Raw genomic sequence first — 22,617 nt, 5'->3', positions numbered from 1 at the left:
TATATATTCCATACTTTCTTCATCCATTCTTCAATTGAAGGGCACATGCATGCATTTTTTTTAAATATTTATTTATTTATTATGTATACAATATTCTGTCTGTGTGTATGTCTGTAGGCCAGAAGAGGGCACCAGACCTCATTACAGATGGTTGTGAGCCACCATGTGGTTGCTGGGAATTGAACTCAGAACCTTTGGAAGAGCAGGCAATGCTCTTAACCACTGAGCCATCTCTCCAGCCCTGCATGCAATTTTTAATTGAAAAATATTGAACCCATGGCTAGAGAGATTGCTTAGAGGTTAAGAGCACTGGCTGCTCTTCCAGGGTTCCTGGGTTTGACTCCTAGCACCTATATGGTGATTCACAATTGCAACTCCAGTTCCATGGGACCTAATGCCCTTTTCTGGCCTCTGTGAGCACCAGACATCAACCTGGTACACAGACATGCCCATACACATAAAATTCAAATTAAAAATGTCTAAATAGCAAAAGTATTGAGCTGGACTTGGTGGCGCACATCTTTAATCCCAGCACTCAAGAAGCAGAGGCAGGTAGATATCTCTGAGTTTGAGGACAGTCTGGTTTATATAGTGAGTTCCAGAACAGTCAGGACTGTATAATGAATGAGACCCTGGCTTTAAAAATTAACTAAGAGAGAATGAGAGATAATAAATAAAATAAAATATAAAATAAAATACACAAATCAGTCCCCTTTCTAGACGACAGCAACTGACAACTTCACGGCTGTCACGTGACTCCTGTAGACAACTTATCTTGCCAAGCATCCCCTGTTGTGTCACCACCCAACAAGCAGAAGCAGTGACTAAGTGTGTGGCCTGCTGAGCTCCCACCTAGGTCGCACTAGAATGGAGATTCAGTGAAGAACTAACCCAGGCTCTCCCATGGATTCCCCCTACCTGATTCCCAGCAAGCGTCAGGAGCACAGTCTGGCAGTGTCGACCTCACTGTTTATTCCAAATCTCTGCCTTAATGAGAGTGACCTTTTTCATCTCTCTATTTCCCCTACTAGATCCGACATTGTCATCCACCTCTCCGCCGCCGTGGCCTCAGATCACTTTCTGCCTGCTGATAGGACTCTTGTTTGCAATAGACACAGTGCTGTGTTTCTCTGTGCAGAGGAGTCTTCGGAGGCCAGTGGCAGACTATGAGGAGCCCGAGTTGCACTGGAGCAAGGAACCCGAGGACAAGTGAGGCCTTATCTTGTGGGGGGGTTGAGAGTGGTGACGTAGTACCTAGGGACCTCTCTGTGGACTCGCCACCTCATCTACATCGGGCATCATACACTGAGCAGCAGGAACACGACAAAGAAAGACCCCTCCCCCAACCTGGTTTTCTTTTTGTCTCTAAAGGACCATCTCTGGGGAAAAGAAAAGCTTCAGATCTTCGAGAGCCGACAGTGAAGCCCCAGAGAGTACGTAGCTGCCCTCCAGAGAAGTGACGCTTCAGAGTTTTACACATTTTCTATCCCAAGCATTCCCTCATAGCTAAGCAGCAGCCTGGGCTCTGGGTGGTGACCCTTTTCATGCTTAGCAATTGTTCCCAAATAAACTTCTGTAGACACGTGAATGACTGCTACAGCTAGCGGGGCAACTGTCTGCATCTCTTCCTCAGGCCTGCTTGCCTTCAGGGAGCCCCCAGAGTGTGGGAAGTCTAGGGGACCTAGGCAGAGAAGCTGAACTCATGAGGTGGAGAGCTAGGAGCTGGGGGAGGGGAGGCCAGAGCCAGTTGATGATGATTTCTGGGGGAGGAGGGAGTCCTTTCTTCAATAGTGGAGCCTCTGTAAATTCCCCTTGTTCCACTAGATAACCTACTACCTGCTCGCATGCAAGTCACCCAAATGATTAAACTCAGTGGGAAACAAGCAAACAAGGCACAAAAGAAAGTTGGAGGGGGAAACTCTTTAGAAGAAGAGGGGCTTCAGTGGGAGTGGTGTTGTAATAGGAGCAGCGGGGCTGCGTCCCCAGCACCCCGGCCGCCTGCTAGCTTATGCCCCGAAATAACAACACACAAACTGTATTCATTTAAACACTGCTTGGCCCATTTCTATCTAGCCTCTTCTAGGCTAATTCTCTCATTTTTATTTTTCCTTTTTTTATTTTTTTTTGTAGTACCTCTAGGTGCTCTTACTGGGAAGATTCTAGTCTACTTCCATCCTGGGTCAGAGCTGCCTGGGAGAGAGGACCCTGGCATCTCTGCTCCAGAGAGCAGAGCTGTCAAGTCCGCCAGGGAGAGAGGAGCATGGCGTCTCTGAGCTCACTTCCTCTTCCTCCCAGCATTCTGTTCTGTTTACTCCCACCTATGTTTTAACCTATCAGGGCCAAGCAGTTTCTTTATTGCTTAACCAATGAAATCAACAGATTGATATATGACACTCCCACATCACTTCCCCTTTTTCTGTTTAAACAAAAAAAGGAAGGCTTTAACTTTAACATAGCAAAATTACATATAACAAAACAGTTATCAAGCAAGAATTACAGTTACAATATTTATATCTATTTTATCTTTTATCATAACAATGGAAAACTATAACTATAACTATCTATCTATTCTTCAACTCCATCAAAGACTCCAGAAGAATACAATATTACCTAAGCAAACAAAAAGTAAGCAACTTTCAAAACTATAGAAATGACAGAGACATCCTGCTGCCTGGACAGTCACCCAAAGTTCCTCTGCACCCTTGGGGCATCCATCTTCAGCCTACAGGCCCATAGTTTCCAGCAGACATTTCCATGAAGCAGGAAATTTCAAAGGCAGTCACTATCTGCTTGTCCTGAAGAATGTCTTGCAGACTCTTTCATGAATCAGGAACCCCGAAAGATCATCTCACCTTTAGGCAAGTTCAGTAGTCCTCTCTCTGAGGGTTCTCTGTATCCAGTTTATGCAACAGTCCAGGCTAGAGCAGTTTCTTACCCAAATGGCTATCAAATTCCATAAGGATCCTCTTCGATGCCCATCTTCTTCTTGAAGTAGATTGGTGCTGCCAGGAGCAGAGTGTCTCATTGTCATGAAAAGCCCTAAGTTATTAAAACATTAAATAGCATATTTCGTAGTCTTTGAAAGATATGAAGAATGCCTATCTAACTGAAATATATATCTATATATCTAGAAAATCTAACTAACGTAACTACAGCTTGACTATTATCGATGATTATCCATTAACAACCTATATACATTACATTTTTAAATGAACTATACAATCACAATACCTTAATCAAGATCAGAAACACGTATACATATAACATACCAATGCAAATTATTCATATCTATATCATATCCCCCTTTAAATGTAAAAGAACATTTATAAACAATATTTGGGAACATGGGCATAGTTTTTTCTCTCCAAACTGCTTCCTGCTGAATGGGGACGTCGTTAATTAGGTCTTTCATGGTATAACCTGTGTGCTAGTTTCATCTCGGTTGGCAGTTGAGCGAAGCAATTTTCTGAAGGAGTTCACAGCAACCTTTCAGGAAGGTGTGGTCTATCATACCATATAGGAATAGAAGAAATCCACAGACTCTCACCCTCTGTGAAAACAAAATAAGAAACTCCTTTCCAAAGCATCATGTCCTTAGATCCAAATTTCAAAGCATTTTCAAAATATCTATGTTGGACTAGTTCAGCAGCATTTATAAACAAATATCTTTTGGCAGCTGTTGCTCCTTCCTCGGCATTCAAACAATTCAAAGAGAGCATAATAGTATACAGTATCAAGATTCTCTGTGTATTTTCCATCTTTGTACGCTTTATTTTAACCTCTATTTTGTTTATTTTTACTTTTATTTTATATTCTCTGTATCTTTGTCCTGGAATAACTCTGTAGACCAGGCTGTCCTTGAACTCTCAGAGATCCGCCTCTGCCTCCCAGGCATTGGGATTAAAGGTGTGTGCTACTACACCTTGAACTCACAGAGATCTGTTTGTCTCTGCCTTCTAGGCACTGAGATTAAAGGCTTGTGTTACCACACCTTGAAGTCACAGAGGTCAATCTCCCTCTGCCTCCCAAGTGTTGGGATTAAAGGTGTGTACTACCACACCCAACAACTCTCTTCCTTTTTTTTTTTAAGAACTTCAACTTTTAGCCTGCACATATTCTTAACACACTGTAAATCACTTTAAAAGTTTTCTTTGTTATACCTTAATCAAGATCAGAAATACATATACATATAACAAACTTGACCTTAAAATCCATACCAACGCAAATTATTCATATCTACATCAGAGTGGGAAGGGGTGAGAATTGCCACCATAACTGGGGCGTTCCCTGACAAGACAGCAATGCCTGCGGGTTTTGTAAAGGGCACGAACCACTCTGGAGAGAGCTTCCGGGAACAGCGGCTGCTTTATTGCGTGGTGACAGCTATTTATATAGTGGAAACGTATCGACAGCGATTGTTTAGTACCTTACCTCGGATTGGATAATGAGCGCTCATACCACCAGGGTCTCTATGAGGAAGAATCTCACTAAAGGAGACAGGGAAAGAACAAACAAGCCAGCTACCGGCTCCTCACGTTACTTCAGAACTCAGTGTTCTGACTTCGGGGACGTGGTGTGCCATGTGCTTATTCGGAAGAGCAGTATATATATTTAGATTTATTTGTTTTTATGTGTATGAGTATTTTGCCTTCTTGTATGTAACCACACCATGTATGTGCCTGGTGTTTTCAGAGGTCAGAAAGAGGGAGTCAGATCCGCTAGAACGGAGTTTCAGATGGTTGTTAGCCACCATGTGGGTGCTGGGCACTGAATCCAGTGCTTCTGCAAGAAGCACTCTTAACCACTGAGTCATCTCTCCAGCTCCATGTCAAATCTTTTTTTTTTCTAATTGTAAAGAGCAGGGGAAGGAGCTGGAGAGCTGACTCTTCAGTTAAGGGCGTTTGCTGATCTTGCAGAGGCCCTGGACTTGATTCCCAGAACCCTCAGGGTGGTTCACCAGCACCAGGCACCAAATGCAAACATGGTGTGCATATGTGTGCGGGCAGAACACACATACACATAAAATAAAATGAATCTTAAAAAGAATGAAATAACAGGGGAGCCTAGGGCAGCCCAGGGAGACATCACCATCTGAGCCCGGGATAAAGTTATCTTCCTAGTCCAAGACCCACGACCAAGTGAGTTAATAAGAAGCTGCACCTGTGACATCGGCTTGAGCTGTCAGGGGCGTCTCCACCGGAATTGGAATGGTCTCAGAACGTGTCATATTGAAGTGTCTTAGTGTGTGGCTCTAGGGCTTTGGTCGATTCTAGGCCATTGTGGGAGTGGGGTAGAGTTGAAAAGAAGCAGCAAATAGCTGGGGTTGTGCCGAGTGAACACATTCAGGTAGCTCCGGATCTGAACAGGGAAGAGACCACAAACTCCCACAAAGGAATGGTCAGAAGGTGAGGACAGTTCTGCTCACCGAAGTCGTCTTAGTAAAAGTTAGAAAAGGCACCGAGACTATAAAAACCAGCTTTTCTGTTTCTATGTCCCTTCCCAGAGTCATCTGATTTTAGTCATATGCTCTCGCTATTGTGCCTAAGCGAAAGACGGCAAATAGGAGAGTTTCCCTGAAAGATCACTAAAGGACACGCACCCCCAAATCAATTCAGGCTGGACGAATTCTTCTGATCGTCAATCCAGGCCTATTGAGCATACACTTGAATAATAGAAACGGTCTAATTTTGATTGTTGTCCGGGTTAGAGAGACAAGTTATTTTTCAGAGAAGGAGTATGTATAGCCAGCCTAGTGCAGGTTGGGGCCCCGGAGGGTTCTGAGTTTGCTCCGAGCGTTGCCATCATTCAGGGGGAGGGACGAGTGTGCCTATCGCATTATAGCAAGAGTGTGTGTACACGTAAACCAAGACCAAGCTGGGTCCCAGGGTCGTAAAATGTCTCGTGTGCTGGCCTTCCTCGCCTACAATGTGCCAGCAGTGAGAGTGGGTGCTGAAAAGATCACGTGAACAACTAACTCGGTTTCATCCTGGATCCGGAAGCTCTGGTTCTAGCCATGAGAAGAAGCAGGTATCGGGAGAGTGGAGAAGCCGGCAGAAAAGGTTCATTCTGGGGGAGAGCATGAAAAGGGAAGTTTGCCAGGCAAGAGAGAAGGAAGTCCTGGGCGACGATTTAAAAGCCAAACTGCGAATTTAGGAGGTGTGGGTCTACGGTCGAAAGGAGGCAGTGAGGGAGAAGGGGGATTCTGAGGGCCACTCGCTCTGAGACCTTGCTGTCCGAGCTAAAGAGATGGTGTTGAAGGAGTTGGCGCCGATCGGGTGCGGAGTTAACAGATTCTGGGGGCGGCTGTGGGAGCTGAAAATTAACTGCAAAAGGGAACCCCTCGTGCTCCTAGCAGAGGATGCCGAGATTAAGGAGGAAGTAAAGGGTGACAAGTGACAGCCACGGAGGGATTCGGGAGCAAGGAAATACGAAGGAAAGCTCAGTTTTCTCAGGACAGATGAAGTCTTCGGACCATTAGCATTGGACGTCCAAACTCCCAGAGTAATCAGCTTTCAGATGTAATTTCTACAGTGAAACTGCAACCTTAACCGCGAAAAGAGCAAAACAGGTAGGTAGAGGAGTTTCTTGACCACAACATAACATTAAGAATATCAGACACAGAGCTCCTTGCGGTTAGCAGAGGAAGGTAGCTCGCTAGCTAGCGTTGGGTTCTTGAAAGACAGATTCCTAGAATATGAGGTACACAAAAGACTCCTGCCCGTCCCTGGGTGGGCTCGAACCACCAACCTTTCGGTTAACAGCCGAACGCGCTAACCGATTGCGCCACAGAGACAGGTGGTGCTCGGTGCGGTTGTCAAGTCAGTTCACTAAAGAATACATTGGTCGGCTACATCTGCCAAAATTTGTGTCTGAAATTGAAGTCAAAACTGGTGGCACCCTACCGTTAATACGGTAAGGAAGGGCACTTGCGGCTGTTTCCTAAGCAGCAGGTCCGGGTTTTAGCCACCAAGGCTGAGGATAGCGGAGCACAAGACGATCAACGAACCGAGAGCCTTAAGGAAATCCAAAATGGACGCTCTCTGAGTTTGGGAATTCATTTGGTTTTGCTCAGAAACGTTACTGGTCTAGATAATTTACGTGTGCAAATGTGCGTGCGTAAGTACTGATATATTAACTCGTTATTTTTAACCCAGTAACCGCGTTTCCAGGCATGTCTGGCAAAAAGTACTAAGGGTTCTTAATAGCAAATCACACCGACGGTTTTGAAGTCTACTGGAGCGTGAGTCCCCCAGGCGAAACAGGAAATTTTAAAATTCTTGCAACTTAACGACGTTAACAATGACACACCTGCAAACGAATATCAAAGGGCGTATTCCCCTTATTCAGTTTAAGGGTCCTCATCAGGCTGGGGTCTAATGAGCCGTTTTCTGGATTGCCCAGGTCTCAGGAGTTCCCTGGAGCCTCCACACACTAGTATCTCCTTGTGTATGTTTCTGTGCATCTTTCGTTAATACCGAGATTCAGTTTAAGTGGAGGTCAATATTTTCAAAGATTTCATAAAAACATAGATACCTTATATGCAGAAATTATGCATGTATATATTTATCTTTTGTGATACACACATATGTATATGAGTATATATGTGTATGTGTTTATGTATGTGTGTGTATATATATTTATATATATTTATATATATATATATGTATTTATATATATATATATATATAAAATTGCTACATGACCTTCCCATTGAAATTGTTTGGGCACTTTGTGGAAGTCTAAGAGAATGGTCCCCATAGGCTCATATATTTGAGCGCTTGATCCCAATTGGTGGAACTGGTTGGGAAGAATTAGGATATGCGGCCTTGTCGGAGGACGTGTGTCATTGGTGGGGTCAGTTCTGAGATTTCAAAAGGCTTTCTCTGGGGTTTGTTTGTGAATCGGGATGTAAGCTCTCAGCTGTTGCTCCAGTGCCACGCCAAGCCAACACATCAGGAAACACAGTACACCCCACGGCTTAACTACACATTGCACTGTTTCATTAAGCTTCAACCTAAGTATAGGTATCATTCTAATAAGTGGTTTTTATATGGTAGAGATAACAGATACTAAGTCTTTACTCAATATTTCAAAGGCCAAAAGTTGAAGGAGTAAATCCCAGGAAGGAGAGTCATGTGAGGGAAAGTCAGTTCTGAAAACTAAAATAAAACAAAACCGCCTCTCAGATCCTCGCCCGCCTCCTGAACTGGACACGTGGCTAGGGGGATTGCCCGCCTCCTGAACTGGACTCGTGGCTAGGGGGATTCTAGGGCAGCCAAGGTGAACAGAGCCTGTGAACAGCTCAGATCCCACACAGCAGGAAAACACTGGAAACAGCATAAATGTTCAACACTAAGAAGCCGTGCTGCAGCTCTACAGCCCAACACAAGGAAATGACGGAGAGCATGTTTTGGGCTAACATTTAATATCTGTAGAAATGGAACGATTGTAAATAAAAAGTCAAGCAGATTAAAACACACACACACACATCATTATCCATCCGTCCAAACTCGTGAAATGTTCAACACTGAGTGGACTAAGGAAACTATGTCTTTGGGCGCTTAGGATGAGTCGGTAGAGGTCACCAACGGTAAGAAGCAGATCACTCTGGTGCCAGCTGGAGCTAGTGGGAGAGTCTCTATGTGTATAGAAGAACTCTGTGATCGTCTCTAACTCCACCATGAGGCCAAGGTAGCTCTAAAAATTAGTCTTATCTAAAAGCTAGCAATACACACAGTTTTATCCCAACTTTATTTTCAAAATACACCCTGCCCCATCCCCACCCCACCCCCAGAAGCCCAAGGGAGCTAGCCCGAGGTGTACGTAACTCAGCACAGAGCGTGCAGGAGACCCTGGGCTCCATTCCCAGCCCTGAAGAAGAAAAGCCAGAGAAATAGGCAGCAAAGCATGCACAGATCGTTCCTACACAGTGAGAGTTGGGTGCCTTTTATCTGCTTGTTCTCCATTTTTCTGCAAGGGGTGTGTATTACAGGAAAGCAAATGCATGTATTTTTTTTTTCAAAATGAGCATATGAACATAAGCTACATAACCAGGTTCTTTTACACATGTAATCATTTACATTCAAAACAACCATCTAAAATAGAGATAATTAACACAGGTGCACGGGGGTGGGTGGGAGGGAGGGACAATAAAAGGGGGGGGGGGAGAGACAGAGAAAGAGCCCTACCAGAAGAGATAGGGGGAAATCCACTGAAAATAACATAAATGCTCAGAAATAAGAAATTTGTTAACGAAATTATGGTGTAGTTATGTCGTTTAACACAAGAAAGCAATGAAAACAAATGCTGAAATTGGGGCTTTACTAGAGTGAACAGTTTGAGGTCAGAGAGCTGAGTTTGGAAAGCTGTTTGACTGTACAAATCACATTCTTCCTGGTGAGGGAGTGTGTTTTGCAGGACTTTAATACTGAAAGGGATCTCAGCGATCGTGGATCCAATGTACGAATGCAGAAAACAGTCTTGCCAAAGCAATCAAATTATTTCCCCAGAAGCAACTTTTCCTTAGTAGTTTTAAACAGAAAAAAAAAAAAAGTTCAGATAGGACGTTTCTGTTCTTGTGTGTCGCCTGCAGGGGTGGACTGGTGTTTTGCATGTTTACATCCTGCAGTGTGGCAGTAGTAAGGACTTCGGACTTGAAAACTTGGTCTATCCCCCGCTGCCACCTCGCTATGGTGTAGCGCCATTGGTGGAACCATCGTGAAGTACAGCGTTTTAGGAAGTGTGAAAACATCTGAACCCTAGCTACAGGCAGGGTTAAGTAACTGCACTTACTGAAGGGTCGCTTCCCCTTTCCTACTAATTTGGTTAGAGAGAGACAAGGTCTTGAAATCTAAGCCCTGAGTTTTTAAAAGTGATTATCCTTTTTTAATAGGAAGGCTGACCAAAAATTGATAAAAAAATAAAATGGCATTGTTAGTCTCCCCGTCGGGGAATCGAACCCCGGTCTCCCGCGTGACAGGCGGGGATACTCACCACTATACTAACGAGGACGACGACGACGCCGCTGCCACCGAGACAGCCGCCCACCTCCGACCCCCCCCGCCCCCCCCCCAACCCCGGTCTCCCGCGTGACAGGCGGGGATACTCACCACTATACTAACGAGGACGACTATACAAAGCGCCTTAAAGTAGCTGCTCAAGAAAAGTACTTTTCAGGAATCCGCGTACCCTTAAAAGTAAAATTTTGTTTTTATTGTCTAGATGAGGTAATGTGAACATTTCTTGTATCTGCCAATTTTCTAAAAGTAAGATTAAACAGTAGAAACAGGTTCCTCATTAAAATCAGTGGGTCCCCCCCCAAAAAAAACCCAGAAAAGTGAAAAAGCGATTGAAGGGAGGAATCAAGAGTGAGAGGGAAAAAAAAGAGGGCGCGAGGTGAACGTAAACAAGTCGTTGTATACACATGTGAAATTATCAAAGAACAAACTTAACCAGTAACAAAGACATGATAAGTTTAATAAATTCTATTCAGCCTCATACATTCGAAATATGATTTCGACATGTAATCAATAAAAAATTATTAGATTTTTTCTTAGTATCTATGTAAATTTCATAAAAATATACAAATCAAAACCACAAATATGCCTGTTCCCTGCTTAAAAGTTCTTCAGTAGCCGAAATGAATAGACATTTAGTTAATGGCTCCATTAATTACTCATTTCGCTTAGTTCAATTAAAATCAAATTTAAAAATGCGATCCTTACACGCACCGGATAGTTTTAAAACGCTCAAGAACTCACTCCTGCTGTATGAGCCTCTCGGATACGGAGGCCTATGCGAATCTGAAATTCTGACAAGAGATCACAGACTCCAGAAAATTTTCAAAACAGAAAAGATAAAGTTAGCTTCAGGAACCCAGTCCGGCCCCAACTTGGCGGGGCTGGTTTCATTCAAAGATATAAAATAGAACATTGTGTGAACCGTGTCCTACGTATATAAACTGAAGGACAGAAAAAGCTAAGTATGCGTTGGCCGGGAATCGAACCCGGGTCAACTGCTTGGAAGGCAGCTATGCTCACCACTATACCACCAACGCAACGTGACCTACTCTCTCCTCTAGTCTCTCTAATGCAAGTGAAAATTTGCCGACTGCGGCTTGAGTCGATTTCTGTCGGTTTCTGTAACCTTTAAAGTCGGTTTTGTTAGAAAATTCTGACAGAAGCCACTGTCTCTTCTTTTCAGCTGTTCACAGTCCGACACTCCCAGGTCGGGGCTCCGCACCCACTTAGCTCCACAAGGCAGTAGTAGCCAGAGTCCAGCCGGCACGGGCTCGATTAGGTGATTTGACCAGTAGGAGATCCTCCCCGGGCTGACTCGGCCCGGGCGAGAGGCAATCGAAAGGTCCCCAAAAGAGATGGAGGTGGGAAGTTAAAAGTGATGAGGAAGTAGGAGATAGGAAAGACCTGAGACCCACTTTCACTTCTTCTGCTTTGTAAAAGCGTTTCGGGGAAGCTCGCTTTTTTTTTTTTTTTTTTTTTATTTGAAATCATAGATAAACGAAACACAGGTAAAGGGTGCATCACCAGTGTTTATCAGCTTATAAGAAAGTATGGAAAATGTCTCACTATATGTCAGGATGGCCGAGCGGTCTAAGGCGCTGCGTTCAGGTCGCAGTCTCCCCTGGAGGCGTGGGTTCGAATCCCACTTCTGACAACATTTGATTTTTATTCCTATCATGACTGAACACCGGCATTTATGTTTTGGAAAAAAAGAATCCTAAACAATTCCTCGACCCCCTATCCCTTAATTTGTTACAATTATCCCAACTGTTCCAATGCTGATGTCATCAAACTTTTGTAAGCATGAAATTATCGTTGCCCAACCCTACTACCAATTCTAATTAAGTAGATTAGTTATTTAAGTGGGTGTGCTTGCTATTTCGTACAGCAGAACCGAGAAAATTCATGTCTTCATGACATCCTTTTTTTAGAAGAACACAAAGAAAGCACTTTCTGTTTTCAGAGAAGCTTAATGGGGCGGGGGATCTTCTTGACAAAAGGAGAAAGTTGTTAAGAAGTTGACTGTAACTGTGAGGATGGGTACAGCTTCAGAGTTTAATTAAAGTTTGCCAGACATAGCCATATTCTCTGTCACTGACCAGACTATGACTCTTAAAAATGTTTTCAATCTTCTGAGTTTTAATTCCCTTCCAAATAAAATGGACCCACATTGGAGCACCGGACAGAAATCTCAAGGTCCAAATCAGGAGCAGAAGGAGAGCGAGCACGAGCAAGGAACTCAGGACCGCGAGGGGTGCACCCACACACTGAGACAATGGGGATGTTCTATCGGGAACTCAACAAGGCCAGCTGGCCTGGGTCTGAAAAAGCCTGGGATAAAACCGGACTCGCTGAACTTAGAGGACAATGAGGACTACTGAGAACTCAAGAACAATGGCACTGGGTTTTTGATCCTACTGCACGTACTGGCTTTGTGGGAGCCTAGGCAGTTTGGATGCTCACCTTACTAGACCTGGATGGAGGTGGGTGGTCCTTGNACTTGGCGGGGGGAGGGGGAGGGAAATGGAAGGCAGTGGCAGGGAAGAGACAGAAATCTTTAATAAATAAATAAATTTAAAAAAAAAGAATTGATAGTCTATTCATTAGAAATTCTGAATTCAGATTCTGTCTCAGGCCTGCTGACTGCCCCTGACAAGATACCCAGGTAATTGGAATGCATATTAAAGTTTCAGAAGATCTGGCCTATCCTTTTCCCAGGATGATGCTGACCTAGAAGGGCCCTTTCCCTTGCTTATCAGAAGGCTACTTTGTACCCTGTATCATTTAAGCATTTACAGTCTCTCAAAACTGTATTACAATATTTAAAGGATATAAAGTCACTATGTTTAAAAAAAATTAAAGCAGTGCATTTTCAGGAGAGACCGGTAAGAAAATAATATTAGACATGTCGGAAAATTCTTAAAGGAGCAGGAACCAAGCATTAAAAGTAGCATCACCTGTGGTTAGTCAATTGACAGATGTACAATGTACCCAATGCTATAATGTATCAATCATGTCAGGGGATAAAATCCACTTCCCCCAGAAGGCACAAGTTGTTAAAGGAAAACCACAGTGTCAAGGGTAGACTCCCTCTCTCTGAGTTTTTAGAGAGGCCCAGAGGCCGTTGCCAGCCCACTTGGCTGCCCACCATGCTATATAAGTAGGACCCCATTGCTGAAGACACAGCATGTTATAGCTTCCAGGCACAGAAAGAGCAACCTTGAACTGATCAGCAATTTCCTCCCTGATGGCTAACTTTCATGTTGCTAGGAGGTGTTATTCGGGCCACAGGACACACAGACATACATGCACACACAGTTAAAATAAGTTCTGTTTAAAAACAATCGTGCCACAAGGACATGTGCTCAACTATGTTCATAGCAGCTTTGTTTGTCATAGGCAGAAGCTGGACACAACCTAAATGCCCCTCGACCAAAAAATGGGTAAGGAAAATGTGGTACATTTACACAATGGAGTACAACACAGCAGAAAGAAAAAAAAACCGACAGCTTGAATTTTGCAGGAAAATGGATGGAGCTAGAAAACATTATTTAGAGTGAGGTAACCCAGACACAGAAAGACAATTATCACATGTATTCACTCATAGGTGGTTTTTAAACACACAGCAAAGAAAGCCAGCCTACAAACCACAATCCCAGAGACTTTAGACAACAATGAGGACACTAAGAGAGACTTACATAGATCTAATCTATATGGGAAAGTAGAAAGTAGAAAAGACAAGATCTCCTAAGTAAATTGGGAGCATGGGGACCTTGGAGGAGGATTAAAGGGGAGAGGGGAGAGGAAGGGAGGGGAGCAGAGAAAAATGTAGAGTTCAATAAAAATCAATTAAAAAAGAAAAAAAGAAGTTAGAACTAATGACCCAAGCAGTGATTTAATTAAAAAATAAATAGATAGATAGATGGATAGATAGATAGATAGATAGATAGATAGATAGATAGATAGATAGATAGATAGATAGATAAACAGATAAAAAGAGAGGTGCCCACTGGTGTGATAATGGCAAGAAGGTTATGGGGGTAACCAATCACTTTTAGATTGGATTTGAGGCCTGCTCCAAAGGAAATGCATTCCTGGTACTGTAAACCTGGTTAAAGCCCAAGATGTGTAAAACCCAGAGACAGATATTGGGGTTCACCATGAAGATCAGAAAAGCACAGCAGCCAAGCCACTAGAGAGCTCTTACCTCTATGACACCTCCAGACTGAAAGAGAGAGAGTTCCTGTCTCATCCCACCTTCTATAATCCCCTCTCTAGTGCTGGGATTAAAGGCGTGCACCACCACCACCCTGCCTCTATGGCTAACTAGTGTGGCTGCTGGGATTAAAGGTGTGTGCCACCACTACCTGGCCTGTATGGCTGATTAGTGTCGCTGTTCTGTGTTCTGGTCTTCAGGCGTTATTTATTAAAATACAAAGGAAATATCACTACAGATGTATCAAACTGCCTTCTAAATACTTTTGTTTATATACACAGATTCGAACCGCTCTCAACTTTGCCAGAGACGCTTCTGTCCGCAATGGGCAACAGCTAATGCAGAGACTCAAAACTGGTAAAAAAAAAAAAAAAAAAAAAAAAAAAAAAAAAAAAAAAAAAAAAAAAAAAAAAAAAAAAAAAAAAAAAAAAAAAAACTGAAAATTTGACTGGTGACTGGTGAGTGTTCAGCCCGAAATGGAACATCTATATGGACCTCCCAAGATTCAGGGAACACCGAGAAAGGGGACAGAAAGAATCTAAGAGCTGGAGGATAGGAGGGAGGCTGTAAAATTTCGTCTTATGGACATGACGTGTCTATTCCTCTCAGGAACCCACAGCAACTGTGGGTACCTGAACAAGAGCAAGCCAACAAGAACAGTCAACGTCCAGCAGACTGTACTAACCAGACTCAGTGAGGAAAAACAAAAAGGAGAAGACACGAAGATTAGAAGGGGTGTGTGCAGGGGGCTGTTGATGGGAGGAGAGGAAGCATGAATCTTCAGAACCAATAGGACAAAGATACATTATATGTATGTATGAAATTGTCAAAAGATAAATAAAAGATGTTTAAAAAATAAGAGACCATGTGGGTGCCAATAATCAAAATGTACTCTGTAGGTATGTGAAATTGTCTATCTATCTATCTATCTATCTATCTATCTATCTATCTATCTATCTATCTATCATCTATCTGTAAATAGAATCTCACTTTCTAGCTCTGGCTGGCCTAGAACTTGGTAGCTAGACCAGGCTGGCTTCAAAACCAGAGGCATCCTCCTCCCCTCTGACTTTTGAGTGCTGACTAACATGTCCTATAAAAAAACAAATTTAATAAAAATATATCTTTAAATTAGACAACCAGAGCTGGAGACACGGCTCAGCAGTTAAGAGCACTTGTTGATGTTCCAGAGGACCTGAGTTTGTTTGCCAGTACCCATACTGGACAAATCACCACCGACTGTACCTCCAGCTCTAGGAATCCAACAGTGCCCTTTTCGGGCCTCCTCAGGCTGACGTTCACTCATGCACATAATAAAAATGACACTTTTTTTTTTTAAAAAAAAATCACACATATCAAAATCGTTTATAAAATACCTGAACTGTCCTCAAAAATGTCAATACCATAAAAAAGAAGACTAAAACTATCACAGGGTAGATAGAGTGTAGTTAGGAAGCATGTAAGACTGTGTAATGTGATAGTGGACACTGAGTTCTGAAACAGAAAAAGGAGGCGTTGGTAGGAAAAGTGAAACCTGAATAGAGTCAACCGCTCGGCTAGCAGTAGTTTTCCAATGTCATTTTCTGAAGTTTGATAAGTGTGTCATGGTGATGTAACGTCTTAACAATAGGAGAAGCTGCCTGGCAGACATGCAGTAATTTTCCATAGTGTCTTTGCAATTCCTCTGTTAAACTAAAATTACTGCAAAACAAGAACAAACAAATAAGAAAAAAAAAAAAAAAACCTTGAAAGTAATTGCCTCTGAGGAGGAATTGGGAGTAGGGCAAGAAACTGCCCGTAGCAGTATTTGATTTCTTGAAAATGGGCGTGTAGGCTGATTTAATTTGTTCTGATTGTTTGGAGGAATGGAGTAAACACGGCAGTGGTGGCGATGATCAAAGTAAGACTGCGGGAGTGGAGGAAGCCCTGAGGGAGTGAAGTCCTGAGAAAATACGTGCTGTTGACGTGGATACGGCGGCGTGGGCCATGGGAGACGGACGGACGCTCAAAGGGATGGCAAAGCCTTCCTGAGTGTGGATGCTGATAGTGTGTGCAGAACATGTCCACCATAGCTCTCTCCCTGGTTGTTTAAGGCCTGAGACTGCTCCTAGTGAGATGAGTTAAGTCGGCCTCCTTATCCAGCTGTATGCAATGGCCGTGCTCACTCTTCAGCTGAACGTAATAAGCACACTGAGCTGCCTGGGTGCTGTGGTTTCTCCATCCAAGAGCCTAATCCACTCGGCTCTAGCTTTTCTAGGTGTCCGTATATTTGTGCGTATTTGTCTTTTCTTCATTCCCTCGTTGCCTCCTGGCAGGTCAGTTCCTAAGGCCGTGCAAAGGCCCGAAGACTGTATCATACAACCAAAGGATATATAACGGTCAATTGTATAAGAAACACTTTACAAAGAAACTAAACCAAAATGGTCAACAACAGCCACTTAAAAATAAGTGCAAGCTGAGTGACAGTGGCACATGCCTTTAATCTCAGCCCTCGGTAGGCAGAGATTGGTGGAGCCCTATGAGTTCGAGGCCAGCCTGGTCTACAGAGTGAGTTCCAGGACAGGCTCCAAAACTACAGAGAAACCCTGTCTGGGGGGAGGGGGAGTAGAATTTAATTTGCTTAAATCTTGCTGTAGACAATTAATACCACTCATTTTGGGAGAATCAGAGGTTATTTTTTTTTTTTAGAACAAACACTTTTTTTCAGAACTAAAAGAGAAAGGCTTGCTGTTGCAATGCTAAAAAAAAAACCCTCAAATCCTATATCATTGTCCCTCTTTGAAAGAATAGGTTGAAATGGTTAATGTTTTAAGTTAAAAAGAAAGGAAGGGGGTGCTCTAGGCAACTCTGTCCTTCTTGGCCTATCTTCAATGCCTTCCCCCCCCCCAGTTGCTTTTAATGTAAAGCCAGATTGAAAAGGTTTTGGATTGGTTGCAGGCAAACAAGACAATTAAAAATGACATCCAGGGACAAGTGGCTGGGTCGTGTAACCTCTTCTACCAGAAAGGGCTTATGTGACGCAATACAATGTAGCAAGCTCTGGGCAAGCTCACTTTCCTTTCTGAAGTTGAGGCACAGCTCAGGGGACTGATAGAGGTGGAATGGACTGAATGGGGCTGAAGCCATGCAAGCTTCTCCTTGTCATTTGCCTGACTGGGCTGGAGGATATTTTCCCAGTTTCAGCCGCTTGAGAATGGGTCTTTACATCGAGCAGTCCCTCTCTCTGTTCCCATAATAACTATATGACCTTGAACAAATTGCTTGACCTCCTTGTACTTTAGAATATTCATCTTTAAATAAGAGGCTGGTAAGATGACTCAGCACACAATCCTAATGACCTGAGTTCTATCCTAACTTCACAAACCAACTTCGCAAAGTTGTCCTCTGACATCCACACTTGTGCTATGTGTGTAATAATAATAAAGCCTCAGGATATTGCTATTGGATTAGTTGGATATACCAAATGTCCGTTACCTAGTTGGTACTCAGAGAATAACAGCTAGTAACAACTAATGTTTGTCAACAGTGTGCTAAGTGTCTAACATTCCTCTTCGCCTCTTACATCTATTGAGCCCTCGCAACAATGCGGAGGAATGCTATTGTCAACATTCCCAGTATGTAGAAGGGAATATTGGAGTCTGGAGGGTTTGATTTGCCCAGCAGTTTATGGCGGAGGTGAACAGCTAAGCAGTCTGGTATGCTGATATTATTATTCTCCTACTCTGCTGTTACCCTCACCAGAAATCAGAAGAGACCATTCTATTTCTCCTCCAGAGATAGAACCAACCTAAGTTGAATTACTTCCCCAGACCAACTCTAGCATACCTAAAAATTTGGGTGGTCTTATCTCCAACAAAACAATGAAATGGCCTACTTAAAAAACAGTCATGTGCGTGGGCCCAACCTGGTGGCCCACGCCTTTAATCAAAGCACTCTGGAGACAAAGGCAGGAGGATCAAATGAGTCGGAGGTCAGCCTGGTTTACATAGTGAGTTCTAGGCCAGTCAGGGCAACATAGTGAGACCCTACCTCAAAACACACCAAAACAAATGAATAAACCAAACAATAATATAAACTATTTATTAGTGCGATCAATGCTGACCAACTAAACTTTCAAGCTTTAGTTTTACCTTAGGGTCACCTATAAGAACCATAGGCCTTTTCCAGCATGATCATCACACCACTGTGCCCCTTCACTGTGTCCACCTCACACTTTTTCACTTACCCTGTCTCCTCCACATAGAAATCTTATATACAATGAGGTGTGTGCGTTGGTGCCCTTGGAGGTCAGAGGTATGGGATTCCCCTGGAGCTGGAGTTACAAACAGTTGTGAGCCACCTGATGTAGGATGTGAGACCCAAACTCAGGTCTTCTGCAAAGTACACTCTTAGCTGCACCAGACCTCCAGCCTTTAATATATATATTTGTATAGAAAATAATGGGCTGTGTTATGGCGTCTTCACACATCCAGGCCATTCTGCTTTCTTCTCTCTCATCGCTCCCCAACTCTCCTTCCTTACGCCCCCGTTCCTCCAGCTCATTCCTTTTCTTCTCATAGTTACTTCCCCTTCTGCTTTAGTACATTATTTCATTACTATTTTGCTTAAGATCTTTTCTTCCGCTCTCAGGTTCCCCTTTCAGTTTTGTGGAACGAACATGCACACACACACGCGCCCATGTTCCCAAATATTGTTTATAAATGTTCTTTTACATTTAAAAGGGGATATGATATAGATATGAATAATTTACATTGGTATAAATTTTGCTCTATTGATATAAATTTAAGGTCAATTTTGTTATATGTATTTCTGCTCTTGATTAAGGTATTGTGATTATGTAGTTAATTTAAAAATGTAATGTATAAATAGGAAATATAGGTTGTTAATGGATAATCATCAATAATAGTCAAGCTTGTAGTCATGTTAGTTAGATTTTCTAGATATATAGAGATATATTTCAGTTAGATAGGCATTCTTCATATCTTTCAAAGACTGCAGAATATGGCATTTAAATGTTTTAATAACTTAGGGCTTTTCATGACAATGAGACACGTCTGCTCCTGGCAGCACCAGCTACTTCAAGAGAAAGATGGGCATTGAAGAGGCTCCTTATGGAGTTTGATAGCCATTTAGGCAAGAAACTGCCCTTGCCTGGACTGTTGCATAAACTGGACATGAAGAACCTGCAGAGAGAGGACTGCTGAACTTGCCTAAAGGTGAGGTGGTCTTTCAGGGTTCCTGATTCATGAAAGAGTCTGCAAGACATTCTGCAGGACACAGCAAAAAGTGAATTTTCCTGCTTCATGGAAATGTCTGCTGGATACTATGGGCCTGTAGGCTGAAGATGGATACCCCAACGGTACAAAAAAAAACTTTGGGTAACTGTCCAGGCAGCGAGATGTCTCTGTCATTTCTAGAGTTTTGGAAGTAGCTTACTTCTTGTTTAATTAGATAATATTATATCTTTCTGGAGTCTTTGATGGAGTTGAAGAATGGATAGTCATAGTTTTAATTTTCCGTAGTTAACTGTAATTCTTGCTTGATAACTGTTTTGTTATATGTAATTTTGCTATGTTAAAGTTAAAGCCTTCCTTTTTGGTTAAACAGAAAAGGGGGAAATGATGTAGGAGGGTCTTCTATCTATCTGTTGTTTCATTGGTTAATTAATAAAGAAAACTGCTTGGCCTGATAGGTTAGAACAAAGGTAGGTGGGGAAGACAGAACGGAATGCTGGGAGGAAGAAAGCAGAGTCAGGCAATCGCCATGAAGCTCTGGCCCGAGATGGATGTGGGTTAAAATCTTCCCAGTAAGCCACGACCCTGTGGTGATACACAGATTACTAGATATGGGTTAAAGCAAGATATGAGTTAGCCAAGAAGAGGCTAGATATAATGGGCCAGGCAGTGTTTAAATGAATACAGTTTGTGTGTTGTTATTTCCGGGGCTAAGCTAGCCGTACGGGGAGCCGGTTGGGACAAAAAGCAGGCCTGCTCGCCTCATCACTACACGGAATGGCCTCAGACTCAGAGATCCTCCTACTTCAGTCTCCCAAGTGCTGGGATTAAAGGCATGCACCATCATGCCTGGCAAGAAGTGGACTTTAAAAAAAAAATCAAATAACACAGACCTCAATTATAAAACATAATGAGGAAAAGAAAAAAGCTCCCAGTTGCCAGGGCAAGATACCCCGACTCACCTACGAAGTTACAAAGTGGGATTATAGAAAAGTCTAGAAGACCCGTAAGTCCAGCCCTTACAGACACAGATGACTTATCATGGGAGGTCAATCGATCAACTTCCTCAATGATGGGGTCAGTACTAGGTCTCTCCTGGCAAGCTTGAGGCCCAGTACTGTCACCCCTAGGAACACCAGACAGCGCATAAAGCCTACGGAAGATGGGGCAGCAGCTCTGCGCTAGTGTCCTCTCTTTGCCTGCCACCTGGTTGTGCTCTACCCAGGCCAGGATTTCCTGACACTTGTCTTGCCCTTTCTGGACTCTCTTCCTTACGGCTATCTCCCTGCAAGCAACTCTTTACGTGGAAGACACGAACTTCCAGAAAGTTTTCCGCAGCCTTTCTGTCCCTCTGAACCTCACTCTCAGCCTTGTGTTGTTCAGACTCATGAACCATCCTCTGTACTTCCTCCTTGCTGAGCTGGCCCTTGTCGTGGGTGATGGTGATCTTGTTAGCCTTGCCTGTACTCCTGTCGGTGGCAGAAGTACTTAGGATACCATTGGCATCTATGTCAACATTCACTTCGATCTGGGGAACTCCACGTGGAGCAGGAGGAATGCTACGGAACAGGTTGCTGCTCTTTGTCACAGCCCTCTCACCCTCATTCACCTGGATCAGGACCCCAGGCTGGTGGGCAGAGTAAGGCTTGGGTCTGTTTGGCAGGGATGGTGTCACTCCGTGGGATTAATGTGGTCATCATCTCACCGTCTCCAACCCCAGAGTCAAACAAGGGAACAGCATCCAGCAGGAGGAGATCCTGCACCTTCTCACATTTGTCTTCCATCAACACAACCACCAACACAGCAGCCCCAGGGGCCACGGCCTCATCAGGCCGGTGTTCTTGTTCAGCTCCTGGACGTTGAAGAAGTCTTATAGACGTTCCTCCATCTTAAGAGATGCGGGTAGAACCACCCACCGGGGTGACCTCATGGGTTTGGGCCTTGGTCAGCTTGGCATCGCTCGGGGTCATCTTCCACGGGCTCCAGGGGAGTACAGAAAAGGTCTGAACACAGTTCCTCAAAGTGGGCACGAGTAATGAAGGTGCAGAAGCCTACATCTTCGAACAAGAAGTTGATCTTCAAGGTGCCACTTCCCTAGGGATAGGCGTGGCTTCTCGCTCTCAGATTGGAAGAGGACTCGGATGCTCGAGGTGGCGGAAGCTGGTGCTGCTCCGCTCTGCTGTTCTTTCGCTGTCTCTCAAGCCAGCCAAGCCGGGACGGCCTAGTTGGGCTTTTATCCGGTGTGGGAGCCCCGACTCCTCCTGCCCTCGCAGCCGAGAACCTTCCCACACCTTCTATGTGCACCCGCGCCCGCGGACCCAGACACAACCGGCCGCGCTGACTGCCGCAGAAGAATCGGATCCAGGGATCCGGAGAGGCGGAGTGCAGAGTGCCTGGCCCCCATCCATCGCCGGTTTTGACTCAGAGCTGCTGCAAAAATACACACAGAAAGTTTCAGTTGTTCCGGGCTAATTCTATAGGTGACAGCCACAAGTCCAGGTAGCAGCGCTGTACTCCAGGTTTCGGTTTGGAGGGCAGTCCTGAGCATGCGAGAGCACGATGCCAGCCCCAGAAAATGATGCCTCAGAAAGCCCGGCGCATGCTCCCACGGAATCAGAACCATAGCTTCTAAGTTAGGAATGTAAATAGTGGTGTGGGGTTTGTCTTAAAAGAAAGGATTCTGGAAACACGAGGGTTGTTCAAGGAGAATGATTACATAGGAAGTGCAACCAAGAATAGAGATAAGCTGAAATAGGAGTACAGTAAGGCATTTGATGTGTCCTGCATTGGTGGTTCAGTGGTAGAATTCTCGCCTGCCACGCGGGAGGCCCGGGTTCGATTCCCGGCCAATGCACGCCTTGTTTTTCAATTTTCCTTTTCAAGGCCTTGTTTCTTTTTCTTTCTTTTTTTTTTTCCACTCTCCCTCCGGAACGTGGGGTTCTTTCGATTTGACTCTTTTTCTTTCACTGGTTTACCACTGAGGAACACAAATTAACGTTGTGGTCATGGGATTCTGGAACCTAACTGAGCAACCCATGAAAACGCTGCACCAAGGAAAGCCTGCATTCTACTCCTGGTTTTGAGACCAATCCTGTAAGGTTCCTCTCCCAAAAAAGCATCTCCTCAGGGTGTTTTGGAAAGACTTCGT

At 43.8% G+C, this 22,617-nt stretch overlaps 2 protein-coding genes and 5 non-coding genes across 7 annotated transcripts in view; 3 read left to right on the top strand and 4 right to left on the bottom strand.

Annotated features, from left to right (window-relative positions):
- LOC126511150 (low affinity immunoglobulin gamma Fc region receptor III-A-like) overlaps nt 1-1,603 on the top strand; it is a 14,705-nt gene extending 13,102 nt beyond the window's left edge. The window contains exons 5-6 of the mRNA XM_050158091.1: nt 1,032-1,209; nt 1,372-1,603. Of these exons, the coding sequence (XP_050014048.1) occupies nt 1,032-1,209; nt 1,372-1,441 (248 nt within the window). The 3' untranslated portion in view covers nt 1,442-1,603. The remainder of the gene's footprint in view (nt 1-1,031; nt 1,210-1,371) is intronic.
- A 5,116-nt stretch (nt 1,604-6,719) lies between these two features.
- Nucleotides 6,720-6,793, bottom strand: Trnan-guu (transfer RNA asparagine (anticodon GUU)). The gene has a single exon. It is a non-coding gene; the product is annotated as a tRNA-Asn (tRNA).
- Nucleotides 6,794-9,938: 3,145 nt separating this feature from the next.
- Trnad-guc (transfer RNA aspartic acid (anticodon GUC)) lies at nt 9,939-10,010 on the bottom strand. Its single transcript has one exon. It is a non-coding gene; the product is annotated as a tRNA-Asp (tRNA).
- Nucleotides 10,011-10,748: 738 nt separating this feature from the next.
- Hspa6 (heat shock protein family A (Hsp70) member 6) lies at nt 10,749-21,877 on the bottom strand. Its single transcript, XM_050158192.1, is given in 8 exon segments — nt 10,749-10,810; nt 20,432-20,721; nt 20,723-21,112; nt 21,114-21,306; nt 21,309-21,360; nt 21,362-21,439; nt 21,441-21,563; nt 21,788-21,877. Coding segments are annotated over 8 exon segments (1,278 nt in total).
- On the bottom strand, nt 10,985-11,056 carry Trnag-ucc (transfer RNA glycine (anticodon UCC)). The gene has a single exon. It is a non-coding gene; the product is annotated as a tRNA-Gly (tRNA).
- On the top strand, nt 11,591-11,673 carry Trnal-cag (transfer RNA leucine (anticodon CAG)). The gene has a single exon. It is a non-coding gene; the product is annotated as a tRNA-Leu (tRNA).
- Nucleotides 21,878-22,252: 375 nt separating the features above from the next.
- On the top strand, nt 22,253-22,323 carry Trnag-gcc (transfer RNA glycine (anticodon GCC)). Its single transcript has one exon. It is a non-coding gene; the product is annotated as a tRNA-Gly (tRNA).
- The last annotated feature ends 294 nt before the right edge of the window (nt 22,324-22,617 follow it).

Source organism: Alexandromys fortis, unplaced genomic scaffold, assembly GCF_014885135.2.
Source record: "Alexandromys fortis isolate MF-2015 unplaced genomic scaffold, M_Fortis_MF-2015_v1.1 scaffold_106, whole genome shotgun sequence".
NCBI lineage: Eukaryota > Metazoa > Chordata > Mammalia > Rodentia > Cricetidae > Alexandromys > Alexandromys fortis.
The sequence above is the reverse complement of the archived record's forward strand: the minus strand, read 5'-3'. Positions and strand labels throughout refer to the sequence as shown.